Source organism: Bolinopsis microptera, chromosome 6, assembly GCF_026151205.1.
Source record: "Bolinopsis microptera isolate Bmic1 chromosome 6, MBARI_Bmic_1.0, whole genome shotgun sequence".
NCBI classification, from domain to species: Eukaryota; Metazoa; Ctenophora; class Tentaculata; order Lobata; family Bolinopsidae; genus Bolinopsis; species Bolinopsis microptera.
This window is the reverse complement of record NC_087077.1, coordinates 10,858,876-10,874,940: the sequence shown is the minus strand read 5'-3', so window position 1 is coordinate 10,874,940 and position 16,065 is coordinate 10,858,876. Positions and strand designations below refer to the sequence as shown.

At 38.2% G+C, this 16,065-nt stretch overlaps 3 protein-coding genes across 6 annotated transcripts in view; 2 read left to right on the top strand and 1 right to left on the bottom strand.

The window, feature by feature from the left end:
- The window catches only part of LOC134817085 (intraflagellar transport protein 56-like), a 48,930-nt gene extending 38,527 nt beyond the window's left edge, over positions 1-10,403 (top strand). For 2 of the 3 annotated variants that reach the window (XM_063826191.1, XM_063826190.1), the window contains exons 2-15: positions 5,169-5,216; positions 5,368-5,592; positions 5,714-5,828; positions 6,339-6,451; positions 6,571-6,653; positions 6,962-6,982; positions 7,314-7,383; positions 7,514-7,690; positions 7,957-8,115; positions 8,240-8,329; positions 8,525-8,725; positions 8,871-9,047; positions 9,273-9,406; positions 9,769-10,403. In XM_063826191.1, the coding sequence (XP_063682261.1) occupies positions 5,214-5,216; positions 5,368-5,592; positions 5,714-5,828; positions 6,339-6,451; positions 6,571-6,653; positions 6,962-6,982; positions 7,314-7,383; positions 7,514-7,690; positions 7,957-8,115; positions 8,240-8,329; positions 8,525-8,725; positions 8,871-9,047; positions 9,273-9,406; positions 9,769-9,883 (1,683 nt within the window). In that variant the 5' untranslated portion in view covers positions 5,169-5,213 and the 3' untranslated portion in view covers positions 9,884-10,403. The remainder of the gene's footprint in view (positions 1-5,168; positions 5,217-5,367; positions 5,593-5,713; positions 5,829-6,338; positions 6,452-6,570; positions 6,654-6,961; positions 6,983-7,313; positions 7,384-7,513; positions 7,691-7,956; positions 8,116-8,239; positions 8,330-8,524; positions 8,726-8,870; positions 9,048-9,272; positions 9,407-9,768) is intronic. The other variant, XM_063826192.1, reaches the window with a different exon arrangement.
- Positions 1,048-3,783, top strand: LOC134816984 (uncharacterized). Its single transcript, XM_063826044.1, has 2 exons — positions 1,048-1,906; positions 2,082-3,783. Exons 1-2 carry the CDS (start codon positions 1,061-1,063, stop codon positions 3,189-3,191), a joined length of 1,956 nt encoding a protein of 651 aa, XP_063682114.1. The 5' UTR covers positions 1,048-1,060; the 3' UTR covers positions 3,192-3,783.
- Positions 10,404-10,506: 103 nt separating the features above from the next.
- LOC134816651 (uncharacterized) lies at positions 10,507-14,201 on the bottom strand. 2 transcript variants are annotated; one of them, XM_063825592.1, is made up of 4 exons: positions 13,406-14,201; positions 12,175-12,319; positions 11,812-12,001; positions 10,507-11,638 (listed from the first exon to the last, which is right to left on the bottom strand). In XM_063825592.1, the coding sequence occupies exons 1-4, from the start codon at positions 14,056-14,058 to the stop codon at positions 10,548-10,550; spliced, it is 2,079 nt and encodes a 692-aa protein (XP_063681662.1). In that variant the 5' UTR covers positions 14,059-14,201; the 3' UTR covers positions 10,507-10,547. The 2 variants fall into 2 exon arrangements, with proteins under 2 accessions (XP_063681662.1, XP_063681663.1); XM_063825593.1 differs by lacking the exon at positions 13,406-14,201 and adding an exon at positions 12,556-12,875 and having other exon boundaries at positions 10,509-11,638.
- Between the last annotated feature and the right edge of the window lie 1,864 nt (positions 14,202-16,065).

The window sequence follows — 16,065 nt, the reverse complement described above, 5'->3', positions numbered from 1 at the left end:
TTTTATGTAACTTTATAATTAGAAATTAGTCATTAGAAAGTTCTTAATATATAACGATATCGCACATTTGTCAGATCGAATCTGAAATATAAATCAAACAAACTTTCGCTGTCATGAGTGGCCGATCATGATATTGATAGATTATTACGGGGAACAAAATGAGGGCCTCCGCTGAGATTTCCACACTGTATACAGTGTGGTTACCTCTGTAAAACAAAAGTCTGTTTTACAGAGAGCGGAGACAGCTGAATTCTACCACCACACTAAATACACTAAATCTATGATAAATGTTCTGGTTTAACAGGTTGCAAGGTTCCATGCTGGTGCTTTGTCTGATCTCCTACTCTCCTACACGGTAAACTGCAATTACTTGGACCCCTTAAATTGGGGCCTCATGAACACCGTATACACTGAGACTCAGTGTATTAAAAATTAAAAAATTTGATCAATTAAAATTCAGTGAATGAGTTTAGTTACAAAGAATAGTTGGGAGAAAAAGACACGCGAGCAGTTAGTTGTAGTTAGTTGTTGGTTGGTAGCTGCAGTCACCCCAAAGTAATGATGTGATGAATCTTACAATTGTTATAGAAGTACTCATGGAGGCATGAAAACGATGCACTTCGAGGTGACAAAGAAGCTACAGCTACAGCAACAATCAAACAACAAAAGCAGTATACACTAGGTCGGTTCAAAAAACCCAAAGTTGCTCCAATCGCTCCCTACCAAAGCTTATTAGTAGATGCATTGGCTAATAAACTGCTTTGAAAAATTTCGTGGCTCATCTCCATCGGATTCGGTTCCCACGGGCCACGCCCTTATTTTTATAGGCCCTTATACAGGTAGAATTGTCGTTTTTGACCTTTAAATGTCTAGATAGGGCCCTGAAAGCAATGGAGTGTAATATAAATGTGATGAAAAAGTTAACGTTAGTCAAGGTCTCATGTCTCTACGACCTTGGCATGGACATGTCTCTGCGCCTCCATTTTGAGGCGCGGTTGCGTCTCAACCATTGCTTATGGAGACTTGTTATTTATATATTCACTATTCAGTTGCCTCAGGTATGACATTATGGAGATTAGCTGCATACCTTTGCTTCCTCCTGGCTCTATCCTCTGCAGATCTTGTCCAGTATAAATCAAGTTTTCAGCCTGTGTCAATAGAATGTAATGGACTCTTGCAACATGACTCAGCTCTCAGATCATCCCTGATGTCCTTTGGTGAAATTGAGTACAGGTCATCTTTAGGGTCAGATCCAGTATACAGCAAGTTACCAAGGTGCTTAGTTTCTCTTGAGTACAACAATTTTGTATTACAGGGAATTGGAGAAATATTAAAAGAAACCTTGCAAAATGCAGTTTCATTACTGCAAGCAAACTTTGTTTCAGATCTGGATACATTTGACTCTGAAAATGGGTATCTCCGTGTTTATGGAACACTTTTTCAAAGTCATAGCTATGTAAAAGCTGTTGCAAACTTATGTGGAGTTCTTGGGACTGAACATCGATTCAAATGTTATTTTGTTGATGTTATGAAGGATCCGTCTGTCTTAGTTGCTAACCCTAGACCTATTCCCTGGATTGAAATAAAAACTCACAATATGACATCATCTGTTGTCATGACTGCTCCTCATCCTAACTTATGGAAGTTTAAACAACAAGTTGGAATTGCTGATGAAACTCAGCCTGAAAATGACAATAAAAATATAGCCCAATGCTTTGACAATGATTGCTCTGTAAATCTGGCTAGAGATGAGCTATTGTACAGTTATGATTATTGGAAAAAAGAAATATTACCTCATAAACCGATGAAAATAGCTTATCTTGGAGATACTGGTATTGCAGAGGCACCCACAGAAGTATTGAGAGTCCTTAATGGTGAAAGCAACAGCCTATCAGCCTCTGAGATTGTAAGTTAATTGTTTAATTGTAGTATTTCAGTCATTTATATGTGCTACTAGTTTTATGACACAAGATATTTGATAAGAACCTTTGGCATTGGATAAAAGTGTTTGTAATTCGAAACTTGTATAATGTGATTATTGACGATCCAAAACTGCATCATGTGACAATACATTTTTTCAGGTGTTTGTCATCTACACATTGCATCCTGATGATTGTGGTAGCTGTAGAAATGCTCTACCTGAGTTGAAGCAATTAAGAGAGAAGATGAGGACAAGTCGCTCTAAATTTTACCATGTAAACTGTGACAAACAACATGTTGTGTGCTCTAAACAAAAGGTTACTGGATTTCCTACATTCCTTGCCTACAAGATACCTTATCAGCCTAATGTTCCAGCTTGCCCAAAAAGTAAGAATGAGTTGTCTGTTGTGATATATCATGGAGCTTATCAGGCATCAAGCTTGATTGGGTGGTATGAGGATGTTAATGACATGGGTGTTCACTTTGGACAACCTCATGATTTTCATGAAGGATGCAATGTCCATATCACAATAAACACTTCCAAAACAAGTTCTGATGGTCTGCTGATTGACTGTATGGTAGCAATGTGCAAGGAGCTTCCATTTTCTGAGTGTTTTATTCTACAAGAAAATGAAAACGAGGCCATTTACGTAAATTCAGTTGAGTTGAAACGAAGAGATGGTGTAACTGCCATGATCTATGAAGACAGTGTGCCACTAGACACAACATTCACCAGAACCCAACTCCTGCACCAATACCACGGTCAACATCATTACAACAACCCTGACTGTTCTGACAACCCTGCAGACTGTGTCCAACTACTGCAAGCATTTATCATGGAACACAGTCGCATACCTCTTACTGAGCTCTCCCCTATAGTGTTCCATTCTCCGGCCAGCTATCAGCCATTATTTGGAAACTTACCCATCCTGGTGGCTCTAGTTGAACATGATCACATCATCTCCAAGTCTAAGTTCATGGAGACACTACAGCAGGTGAGCATAAGGTATTACAAAAATGTAGCCACCAGTTTTGTTGATGTTGACAGATACTCAACATGGGTTCATGGGATGTCTCCCACATCAGAGACCTTGTTCTCAGAGGATAGCTGGATGTTTAAGTACCCAAGAGTTCTGATATTTCAGCTGAGTGATCATAAGAAAGCTGCATTTCTGAGGGTTGTTGGCGAGGAGCTCACAGAGGAACATATTGTGAAGTTTATCGAAGATTATCTTGTTAGTGAGAATATGGAGCCTTGCAATGGAATATAAAATATTGCTTTTTTATTAATATAGCAAACTACTTTTATTTATTACAAACTACATTTATCTATGATTTTTGACATTTTGAATTCGTACAAAAATTGCATGAATAGTGAATACTCTTTATTTATTCATAGTTTTTAAATTATTGTCAAAGAAACGTGGTTTGGCTACTATTATTTGATATTTTACAATTAGTTGTTTGATTTTTAACTTGTATGTTTAGCTTTATAGTTTATAATAATTACTTATTATATATTTTAATTTCAAAATTGTTACATCGTGAATTGAGGAATGTTATTATGATATTATTGTTATATCTGTAATTGTGTCTGATTCTCATGTCGATTGTTATCAAACATACTTATCATGGAATATTAGTTGATGATTTTCTTTAAAGGTTTTAAAATTATTTAGCTATGAGCTAATTCATTAACTGTTTAAAGTTATACACAAATAATTATAAGTTAGTTCTACGCAGTTTGATAGTTGCACTTTATATTTTATTATGACAACACATTACACAATATATATTATTTTATTCTACTACTACAAGTACAATTGATGTTGATTTTGATAATTATGGATAAGTGTGTTTATTGAATTATTGACTTTAACTTTATTTCCATGATGATTTAAATACCAATGTCCACTGATACTTGAACAATTAATACTCACATTATAAACCTATCATCATTAGATACTTCAATAACCAATTGTCCCAACCACAGCATGCCCATCAAAAGGTCAATCCGAAAAAGCCCTCACTACTCGAAGTACTACCTTCAGAAGAAGAGCCTCTAGCCTACTCCTCCCCCACCAAATTTCTATCAGACATTGACGAGAATGACATCGGAAAATTCAACACAGACATACCACGAGAGGAGTTTGTGGTGTTAGAAAATGGCAGAGCGAGTATAGAAGTGCAGGGCGAACTAGTGGCATGTCTCATGACCAAACAATACGAGAAGGCGCGGGACTTGTGTCAGTTGGTGCTGAGAGTAGAGCCGGATCATAAGGTGTGTAAAGAGATGTACGGAGTGGTCTGTGAGAGGATTGAGCAGCTAGAGGAACAGAAACTTAATCCTCCCAATAAGTTTGAAAGTGACAGTGATAGTAGTGATGATTCTGATGAGGACGGATCTGATGGGTCTGATGAGGACAGTGAATCTTCCAGCGAGTCTGAGGATGAGGTTATAACACATAGAGTTGGAGACTTGACTCTTTCTTACCAGACTTGATCTTAGTGGAAAGCAGAGAAGAAGTGTCTTCTAGAATCTGTTTTACTAAAAATGTTGCTCTTTTGATTTAAATGAGAGGATTATTCGGCCCATAATTACAACGTAAAGAGTGGCAATCAAGCTTTTATGAGTGATAATTATGCTATTTCAATATTTTGCATTAACATTTGGGCACAGTGACGATTCGAAACTTTTTGGGGATTCTCATTTCAAATATATAATTTGTCAGATTTCATTGTTTTAACACAATAGAGAGTATTTTAATTCTAACTAGCTGAACTGCTCTGTACTATTGAGGAAAATTAATTGTCTGTTTTCACGAGCGTGCTAAATCACTCTACACTGGAACTGGCCCCCGTCAATTGAAACCAACGATGTACTTTTAAACGCTGATTCCGAATCACCCTTCAATCTTCATGGCATAAGTTTAAAACGCTTCCCTGACGAGTAATCGAAAAACTGTTTTGATCACGTGATGTGGCTATATATAGATTTCTCGTTTAAGGGTTAGGGTTTTAGCAAATTCTTGAGTCAGGGATTAGGTTAGGGTTAAAGTTAGGGTCAGAGGAGAGGGTTAGGGTTAGAATTATCCGTCAGAGCCATCTTGAGAACATGTTTAGCTTAGTCACGTGATAGTCCAGTGACCAGTTCAAGTGTAGAGTGATTTATCATCGTTCTGATGAATATGCTTATTTCAAAACTTTCATTTTCTGAAAATGTACACTAATCTTACCACAATCTATAGGATAGCAATCGAGATAAGTACACCGACAGTTCTTGATTGATAAAGATGGTAAGTTTTCGAGGAAGTACAATGCTGATTGTAGCTATATTTATCCAATCAAATAGTTTAGGATGACCATCAATCCGCACCAGGGCCTCGTGCCAAAGTATCACTAACAAGCATATATCTAAAGCAATTAATACTTATTGATTTGTTTCAGCTGTTATCCAGAGCTAAGCCTGCTACTGGTCCGGCGACGGTCGAGGAAAAGGAGAAGAAAAAGAAGAAACTCCCAAAACTAGAAGATTTTGTTGCAGCAAGAGACTACACTGGAGCAGTCACTCTGCTGGAATTCGAGAGAGCTAACAAGAAGAATGATATTCAAACTGCGATGTGGATTTCTTACTGTTATTTTCATCTGGGAGATTACAAGAGATGCCTCAAGGTTTGAGTGATGTTAGATATACACCTAAGGGACCTATATTTAAGTTAACCTATCTGAACCTCCGCTGTTTTACTTAATTATGACTAAAGATAATACTTAATAAACCACAATTCTTGTCCAGGAGTACACAGAAATAACGGAGATGAAAGGAGCCCCTCCTGAAAACTGGAACTACCTAGGATGTGTTATGTTTTTTCTGGGAATGTACAAGGAGTCCGAGGAGGCTTGTGCAAAAGGTATGTAAACGAGATGTTTGCTACTTCGGATGGGGTAATCTTCGGTTCAAACTGGTTGTTTATTATTTTCTTGTATGTTTTCTGTCCGTTTTGATTTTGGCTTTTGATTTTGGCTTTAGATTTTAAGATTTTAAGATTTTAAGATTTTAAGATTTTCAGATTTTCAGATTTTAAGATTTTCAGATTTTCAAATTTTAAGATTTTAAGATTTTAAGAGTTCTTAAAATCTTAAAAGCATATGTCTTCTGTTTCTCAAGAGTAAAAATAAAATTTAAAAAATAAAATCATAAAAATATGTTATTAATACTCTTTTGTTATCACGCTGTTTGTATTGACAGGAAATATTATATTTAATCTTTGGCGCTTTAATCTCAAAGGAGATGCCACCAGGCGCCAGGACTATTAAAGTTACGGATTAAGTTATGGGTTAAACTCTTATACAGTTTAGATCCAGTTTCAGGTATCAATTTTGTTAGCTGTGACACAGTTTAAAAGCCGCTCTTTTTTCAGGTAATAAAAGTAAGTTACAGAACAGGCTGATGTTTCACTTATCGCACAAGTTTAACGACGAAAAGAAGCTGATGAGCTTCCACAAGAACCTTCAAGATATTGTTGAAGACCAGGTTAGATAACGGAAGTCAATAATTAGAAGTTCGTGATCGTGTTCTATATTCTAAAATTCTTTTGTTGTTGAATTTCAGACAATTTCAAAACAAGCTATCTCAATTTCAATTCATTTCAGTTGAGTTTGGCGTCAATACATTATCTGAGAAGTCACTACCAAGAAGCTATCGACATATATAAACGAGTGTTACTGGAAAACAGGTAAGAAACCTCAATTAAAACCATTGATGGTAAATAGAAATAAATTGGCAAATTGGAACGCTTTAAAATATTGTTTTGCGTAGCGCGCGATGCGTTTTGTAAATAGCGTTCTGACGCTGTGCGCTAAGAGTGTAACAGTTTCCATGGTTACTCAGTGTAAATGTCACATATAATACTTGGATCGACCGCTGTTTTCCAACTGATTGAACTTCAAGCATAGAATCGTAAAATTTTCTGGAAACAGTGATATATTGTTCTCAGTTTAAAGACAAATTTGAAGTTATATTTCACTTTTGTCATCTTTGTAGCTCAAATGGGGGTAGCAAAAAGTGAGTGTGGTGGCCCGCGTGACATTGACTTTGAAGCACTAACTTTAAAAAATATTTTGAGCATTTCTGATTTTATTGTCAGCATCACATTCTTTAGGGGCCAAAATAAAAGTCATCACATTAGAACCTTTATAAGGCAATATCTATGTTGCCGGATATCTCAAACTTAATGATTTTCCATATTACCTGTCCTTATGAGCACTTTATCAGCCTTATTTTAGACTATCAATAAGAATTAACGTTCCAAAATTTGAAGCAAATAAGGAATGATTATTTTTCTAAAAGAATTGTTATGTAGCCGTGATTAAAACTTACTTACGTTCTCTTACAGGGAGTTCCTGGCATTAAACGTGTACGTAGCACTATGTTACTACAAACTAGACTATTATGATGTCTCCCAGGTACAATAAACATTCCTTAAATCGTGACTTTTATTCAAAAATGTGAAACCTTTGTTGGTTTTTTCATCCGTCGATTTCATTTTAAGTATTTAGCTGACCGTTAATCTAAAATAAAACAACCATCACTCAGGAAGTTCTTGCTGTGTATCTTCAACATTTTCCCGACTCAACAGTGGCCATAAACCTAAAAGCATGCAATCATTTCCGATTATACAATGGTAAAGCAGCGGAGGCTGAACTGAAGAATTTAGCAGATGTGTGTTCACCCAGCTTCAAATTCGCTTCTGACCTTATCAAACACAACCTCGTAAGTTTTAACTCAGCTAATTTTCAACAATTGTATCTTCCTAACAAAGTTGGCAATAAAAATGATTCTCAATCTGTTGGGATGATGATGTAATATAAGCTAAACTTACTGGATACGAAGGCTCTGCAGCGGTTTGATGGGGTAAAATGAGATACATTGAATGTATCAGTCATCAGACTATTCAGTTAAATATTCCTTTCCCACTCCACATTTTATTACACGTATAACTATTATAAAACTGCTTACCTACCCTTGTCTTATCCCAGGTAGTGTTTAGAGCTGGGGAGTCAGCACTGCAAGTCCTACCACCCCTGATAGACGTCATACCTGAAGCTAGGCTGAACCTCGTTATTTACTATCTGAGACAGGATGATATTCAGGAGGCTTACAATCATTTCAAGGACGTTTCTCCCACCACTCCTCAGGTGACCTTTCAAGTATAATCGGTGTTATTAATACAGAAAGTGTACGACTCATGGTACATCTCATGATACCAAGCAATAATGAGCGGATCATAGCTTCCCCACTAAGATCTCGACCATTTATCAGGAATACATACTGAAGGGAGTTGTGAATGCTGCTCTGGGACAAGAACAAGGTCTCAACGATCACATCAAGATCGCTCAACAGTATTTCCAGGTGAGTAGATCAGACAGGAACCATGAAAATTTATTGATACTAAAATTTAAGTCTAGACTTGAGCTGCATTTGGTCCCAAAGATCAAACATTTGTGACATCTAAAAATGAAAACAAGCTATCCTGGCTCACTTATGAGGAGGGGTAAAGCACTTAACTTTTGCCAAGGATTAATCAGCCACAAAACCACACCCCAGTTAGTAGGCGGAAGTGCGAGTGAATGTGACACCATCCCCGGCAGACAATGTATGGCTAGCTGTTTCTTCCTTCTCAAACAATTCGACGACGTGTTAATCTACCTCAACTCTATAAAGAGCTACTTCTACAATGAGGATCAGTTTAACTATAACTTTGGCCAGGCCAAGGCAGCTACCGGTAGCTACAAGGAGGCCGAGGAGGTAACTTCAAGATTATTTATTCTCTGATATTACAAATAATGTGTCTTTAAATCTCTATTGTTTGGATTCATATCTCATATCTTCTTGAGCTCGTGAGCGGTATACTTTAAACATCTCCCCACTCCTAACCTCTCTTCCTCCACAGATATTCCTCATGATCCAGTCTGAGAAGGTGAAAGCAGATTACATTTACCTGGGCTGGTTAGCCAGGTGCTACATAATGAACAGGAAACCCAGACTCGCCTGGGAACTGTACCTCAAACAGGAGACCAGCAGTGAGAGTTTCAGTTTGCTCCAGCTCATTGCTAATGATTGTTATAAGGTACGTTCAAGTCACTAATTGACTAATCGGTTACTAATCAAATCACTAATTAACTAATTGGCATTTTTATGATCCATCATCGTAGGGTGGCAACCCTTCCAACATTTTTTCAACCGTGGCCTCTTGCTAGTTAATATATGCCTTAACACTTAATATTTGCCTTAACATTAAGCTTGAAAAATATAACACTGTCCTACTGCTCCCTCACCAGCAAATTAATTTCAGATGGGACAGTTTTACTACTCAGCTAAAGCGTTTGACGTGTTAGAGAGATTGGACCCTAACCCTGAATACTGGGAGGGAAAGAGAGGAGCTTGTATTGGGCTATTCCAGCAGATAATAGCCGGTCATGAGCCTAGGTGAGTTCACTTAAAACACGTCATATCAACGTAAATGTAAATGTTCGTTTGACGCAATTTTATATAGTGCTAAAATTCTGAGATGCGGTGCGTGATTTTGCAGAGGATACTTTGCCATGGCAATATCAGGAACACTGCATGATATGACAAACGGGAAATTTACACCTGCCTTCCGAACTGTAGAAAAATCTTTTTTGAACAAAAAATTCCTGACTACTAATCATCACGTTGTTTTATAAAGTCGACAAAATCAGCTGATGGAAAAAAGCTGTCAACTAAATATCATTAAATTTTAAATCTTTGTTGAAAATTCAAATGTTAGAAATAATTTGAATTCAAAACTTCAACATCATCCTTTTCAGAGAGACTCTGCGGGAAATCCTAGCGATCCTACGAAACACAGGGAACGCACAAGTCGAATACATTATCAGAATAATGAAGAAGTGGGCTAAAGATAACAGAGTATCAGTCACGTGATGAGAAACAACTGCTTCATTGAGGAAGAGAGGGAAATGAGGGGCAGTCCTGTTGAGATTGTGTGCTTTTATTGGGTCATATGACAGCTAAAAGACAAGAACGTTTGGAACTGCTATAGTGCGGCCGCAAAAAGCTGGCCGCTAATAGCTTGATAATGATATTGCAATAGAATTAATATTACGCTAAAGGCTTGAAATTTAGAGGTCCGTTTTTCGTGACTGTATCATAGTTGGACAAGATATTATCATAATGGAGCAGTGTGTTGCTGGTCAGCACGCTACGACTCTTATCTATATGTTATTTGTGATAAGTTGTGTACTGTTAAAGTGTTAATAATTCTCAGGGTTACGAGGCAAACCTTTCGGCAGTTTCTCTTTAGTAATTTTGAAGGTGGAGTTTTTCAACCTTGTAAGTGTATTTTGTGTCTTTACGCCATAACTTAAAACTCATGATATCAGATGTTTCCAGCTTGTATCATTGTCTTCAGAATTCATACCATGTAATTATTTGATGTTTAGTAGCTGTTTGTTTTTATTTAGCCTGGCGCGGAGTTACTCCGAAAGTTCTCAAAACTCATCACTTTGTCCTAAAGTTTCAATACTTCCACAGTGAAATACAAATATCTAATGCTGAAATGTTTTATACGATAAAATACAAAACCAACTCACAATCCAACGTCTATTGTAGATTCTTCAATATTACTTGCCATAACATAAGTTTGTTGCCTAAGGCCTAACGAGCACCCGAATAAAATAGCTCCTACCACAGTATATATTGACCACAAAAGGTCTGGAGGCACATAAGATAAAACAAAAGGATTGATGAAGAACGCAATGGCAGTTCCAAAGAACTTGAGTCCCCTGAGTAACCCAAAGGAAGTGGCTCTGCTTCTAGCAGCAAACAGCTCTAAGCAGTACAGATCTAGCGTGAAGTCCATGGTGTTGGTGAACAGGACGAGGAGACCAACCTGGGATAGCATGAGACGGTGACTGCCACATAACACCATACTGACAATAACGACCACTCTAAAAGCTGCGGGGGCCCGGTAACTGTTCTTCCTCCCGTATCTCTGTACTGCTATGTACGCTAGCACTGATCCTAAGATGGAACACCCAAATACTGTTACCAGCTCGTCGATACTCGTCACGTGAGTCGCATAACTCGCAGTCTCCTCCATGCACGGCTTTGGATATTGTTCATTCGCAGTGCACACCCCGTTTGAGTTATAGATGATGGGAAATGAGAGATACAATGATGTGGAAGTTAAACCTCCGATAAAAAATAGGAGTATGAGAAGACACCCCACAACCTTGCCGCCCTTATAAAACATGTCAGTGTACATTGCGAATTCAGGCTCCGCGTGAATCTCGTCATCATTCTCCAGTTTTATGACACTGAACCTGTTTTGGAACTTTGAACCGGTGTTGGCTCGGATCTTGTTGCTCTGGGAGGGCTCTGGGTAGAGGATCCCCACGATGACTCCCAGAGCCAACAGAACCACCACACTGTTGGAGACAGCAGGCCAAATGTTAGTAGTCCCATCAACCGGAGAATTACTTATGATGAGGGGGACAATGGTGGTGGCAGCGTTTTGAGCAAGACAGTGGAAGAAATAGGGGTAGAGTCTGTGTTCAGCTGGACATGTCTCTATCGTGTAGAGCAGGGTGGTGATGTACAGGACACCCATTATCAGGGAGGAGAGACCGCGTGCCACTCTGAACAGGGTCGTATCCATCGAGATCATGCTCACCAACTCTGCATAAATGGAAGTTGTTTTTCAATAAAAATCTAATTGGAAAGTTTTCATATATTCTACGGCCGGGAACATAGTGTCCACATTTGTGTGGCTTATACAAACTCACAGCATATTGCAACAACAGCTGAATTTACTTTAAAGTTTATACAACGACAAACAAATTCAAACCAACCTGCGACAATGGCAAGTAGCGCAGAAACAATAAATACTGGTCTCCTTCCAATCTTATCAATAGCAATGCCACCAACGATAGATCCGATCATGTTTGCCAGTAAATTGGCTGACGGTAAAACACTTTGGTATATGGTTCCCCATTCTTCTGTACAGGTCAACTTTCTCATCAGGAGAGGATACGATAGGTACTGTGGGAGAGGAATTTAGAGGGGTGAGCTCAAAAAGTCATTTGGTTAAAACCTCGGTCACTGAATTGTAAATCTAATGATATTAAATAACCTTGTAAAAATCTTTAAAAAATCCGGAAAGTTCCCAGTATCTAAATCTGTTTGAAAGCACATAGTTTTGTTTGAAAACTCACCTCTAACCCGGTGACGAACCCAAAGCTGCAGATAATCAGGATAAGCAGAAGATAAGCTAGACCCTGGGTGAGGTAATGCAGAACCTCCTGAAGAGCTAGTTCCTGGTCTTCTTTCTTGGTCAACTGTGTCAAGAATTCGGTCGGGCTGAAAGGTAAGAGATTGATGTAATGCGAAATACAAGGAAATGTTTTGTAAAACACAAGGAAATATGAAAACTCTAAATAAGTAAACACTGATCCCTATCACGTCGAATGTATTTATGTCGATTGTCGAATGTATAGTAACAAATCTTCTATTTTGCCAATTTAATTTTATTATTGCCAATAATAAAACTAAAAGCCCGAAATTTAGGTGGTCCGTAGTTATACTGTAATATTTACCGTCCATAGCCTGACGATTGATTGACCCTCGGCCTCGATTTTACAACTCTAGAGCTTTTTTTAACGACCTTAGGTTTAGGTGCAGCCCTCGTGTGAAGTTTAACAAAAGGCATATCAACTCAGCAACTATGGATCAACAAGCGTGAAGCGAAGTAAATAAAATAAATATCAAACTTAAAGGGGCTTAGTATGCTTAGTATGCTGTATGTGATGATCCTAATTAGTATTTTAAGGGTCTTCAACAAATTAGAAATATCGTCGTTTTATTAAGTAGAGTGACATTTAGGAAGGCCGACACAAGACGATTCTCAAAGAAGGTTCAACTTTAAAAGAGAAGATCCTCAAATAATACCGCGGTAGAATAATGAGCAGGTAGAAGGAGACACGTAGTTTGATGAGGAGCTACTGTTCATTGTAACAACATTGGATTTGCCTTGTATTAATAGGTAAAATGAATGTATTTCTATTGCGTATGAGTTGGTGGTTAAATAATAAACATCGAAGGATTTTATGTCCAAATGTTTGAAACGTTGATCTGGAGGAATGGATAAGCAGTAAGATCTATATAAAAAACGAAAATGGTTAGTTATACTTTATAGTGGTGGCCGGTGGGTGCATGCTTTTCTAACAAGCTAACAGTGGATCAAATTCTAGATTTTATATATTTTTTGAAACATCTACAAATATGAAACCCATTGCCCATACATCCAACCATTGGACGCTGTTGTGTCACTGTCATGTCAAATGTCGTTTTTAGTACGTTAATAATTGGTATCATTCACAATGGTTTGTTATCAGTGAAGTAAAAATGGTTGTTCCACTGTAAAGTCCTCAATTCACCACAATTTACCATAAATAACTTTCCTTGCGAGAGATTTTAACAGAAACAGCAGTAACAGAGCTCTCCCGGTGATTGTGAGAAATTTTGGCAGGACGGCTTACACAAACAGAATCTAACTTCGATGAGTTGTTAAAATAGGACAGATTGGGGCGAGCACGAAAATATTCCATCAGATCCTCGTCACTTTTGGGTACAACATCCACATTCAACGTGCAATTGTGTTCCGAATCAACGGCTGATGTCTCCGTCTCCTCATAATTGTCAATATTTTCCCTGTTGCCGTTGGATTTTTTGTTTTGTTCCTGCAAAAATTTCGATTTCTCTGGACTTCCGCTGGAATTATTTTTGCTAACTAAGTGTGCAGATTCTCCCGACATGTCTGTGTTTACTGATTGAGCATTTTCCTTTTCCATAGCAGATGCCAAAACCTTAGCTGCTGTGTCCATGCCAGTTAGACTTAACAAATGTGATTGAATCTTTGGATCCTTTAGTCCGCAAAGAAAACAATCCTTGACCATTTGATCATAAATAGTACCAAAATCACACAAGTTTGCTTCTGCCTGGATTCTGGACATGAATAAACTAAGTCCTTCTCCGGGTTCTTGTTTCATCTGATTAAATAAATACCCCTCCAGCCAGTTTTCCACTCCTGAGTCAACCATAATGGGCTCAATCAACTTCGTCGCTATTTGGTTTATATCACGATCAAACCAAATACAATAGTTGTTGAATTATAGTTGGTATGTATAAATCACAGACACAAGGTGTAGAATCCACAATCCCAATGTTATCACCAGAACATCCTGTAATAGTAATAAAACGTAAATATTAGTTGTTAAATATTGTATATTTGGAAAGCTTTCAGTCATTATGGCCTGCCAAGTAAATACATTCGAATAATACAGGTATTCTTTAATGGAACTGTTAGTGCTGTTAGACACAATGGTGAACTATCAGAATGGTTTGAAGTAAGTTCAGGCAGTGGCCAAGGAGACATTCAGGGTCCCCCACTTTTTAATGTCTGCCTCAATGTGGCTGCTGAGAGAACAGAAAGCAACAAAGTGGTGTCCCACGGAGCGGTTCTTCAAAGATCTATCAGTCCGCTTGTTGATGATATCACTGTGTTAGATACAGATTATGCAGATGACATGGCTGTACTGGATAACAGCGAGGAAGGTCTTCAAGAAACAACTGACCTTTTGTGTATGTATGGTGCCCAGGGAGGTCTTAGAATCAATGGTAAAAAGACTGAGGCTATGGTCATTGGTAAAGCAACCTCTCAACGGCCATACACGAAAGAAGCCACAGTGAACATCACTGTTGAAGACACGCCAGTGCAGCAAGTTAGTGACTTTACGTACTTAGGTACAATTATTTCCAGCGACGGTACTATCGACCGTGAGCTGTCAGCTAGGATTCAGAAAGCTTCCGGAGCCTTCAATAAACTGAGTATTATATGGAAAAACCGCAACATCCAGTCTTATACAAAGATCAGGATTTATAAGGCAGCGGTTATGACAATATTGTTATATGGTAGTGAGGTTTGGAACACAACCAAAAAGCAGCTATACATCGCTTTGAGGTGTTCCATCAGCGTTGCTTGAGGAGAATACTTAGGATAAAATGGCTCGATCGGGTTAGAAACACTGCTGGAGCGTGCAAAGATAAATCCAGTAGGGACGTACATAGGAGCAAACCGCCTGCGTTGGTTTGGCCATGTCACCAGAATGCCAGACACTAGGCTTCCTAAGTACCTGCTTAATGGGAGAAGATTTAGGGGCCGTCCAAGAAAGAACTGGAGGAAATGTTTGCTGGAAGATGCTGCAGCGTTTACAGGAAACACTGACATAGACCTAGAAGGAGCGAGCGAGATGGCTAGTGACCGCAAACTTTGGAGGGAGATGATACGTCACATACGGGAGTTCATTGGTGCAGGCCACTCGAATGATTGAGGAGACCTAATCAAGTACAAGTAAGTAAGTAAATATTGTATTAGGTATAGTTGGTATATTAATTGGTATAGGACTATTTATATAGGACTATTTTATTTGGATGCTCGTTGGGCATTAGTTAACAAAAATTAAATGTGGCAATTAATAATGAAGAATTTACAATAGACGTTGGGTTGTGACTTGATTTTATTGATTTTAGATCTTTATCGTATACAACATTTCAGCTTTGATATTTGTATTTCACTGCTTCATGAAAGAATTGAAACTTCAGGACAACTACAAGGTGATGAGTAACTCCTCGCCAGACTTGAGATGTATATTTCACTGCGGAAGTATTGAAACTTGAAGACTTATCACTATGACTAAAGTGATGAGTTTTGAGGAAGTTCGGAGTAACTCCGCGCTAGACTTGATAAAAACAAACAGCTACTAAACATCAAATCACAGTGCTGGCAAGCACGACCGTTGCATTTATTGTGGGTATACTATGTACCCCATTTACTATTATACCCCCTTTACTATTATACCCCCTTTGGTACACGTTACAAGCCTCTTTCGGGCACGCGAAGCGTGCACTCCGGCCTCCGGCAGGAGTTTTTCAGGCATTAAGACTCATCGGAAGTCGTTCGGCAGATTTATTTTTAGTTCAAAACATTCTAATTTGATGTCAAAGATGACAGGAATAAAAATAGTTATGTTGAGATTTTTAAGAAATTT

Excerpts from the sequence above, each read along its gene's own strand:
- LOC134816984 (XM_063826044.1), top strand. The coding sequence starts at position 1,061 with ATGACATTATGGAGATTAGCTGCATACCTTTGCTTCCTCCTGGCTCTA. Across the intron at positions 1,907-2,081 it reads GCCTATCAGCCTCTGAGATT|GTGTTTGTCATCTACACATT; the intron begins GTAAGTTAATTG and ends ACATTTTTTCAG.
- LOC134816651 (XM_063825592.1), bottom strand. The coding sequence starts at position 14,058 with ATGGTTGACTCAGGAGTGGAAAACTGGCTGGAGGGGTATTTATTTAAT. Across the intron at positions 12,002-12,174 it reads GGTTCGTCACCGGGTTAGAG|TACCTATCGTATCCTCTCCT; the intron begins GTGAGTTTTCAA and ends CCTCTCCCACAG. Across the intron at positions 11,639-11,811 it reads GCTACTTGCCATTGTCGCAG|AGTTGGTGAGCATGATCTCG; the intron begins GTTGGTTTGAAT and ends CCATTTATGCAG.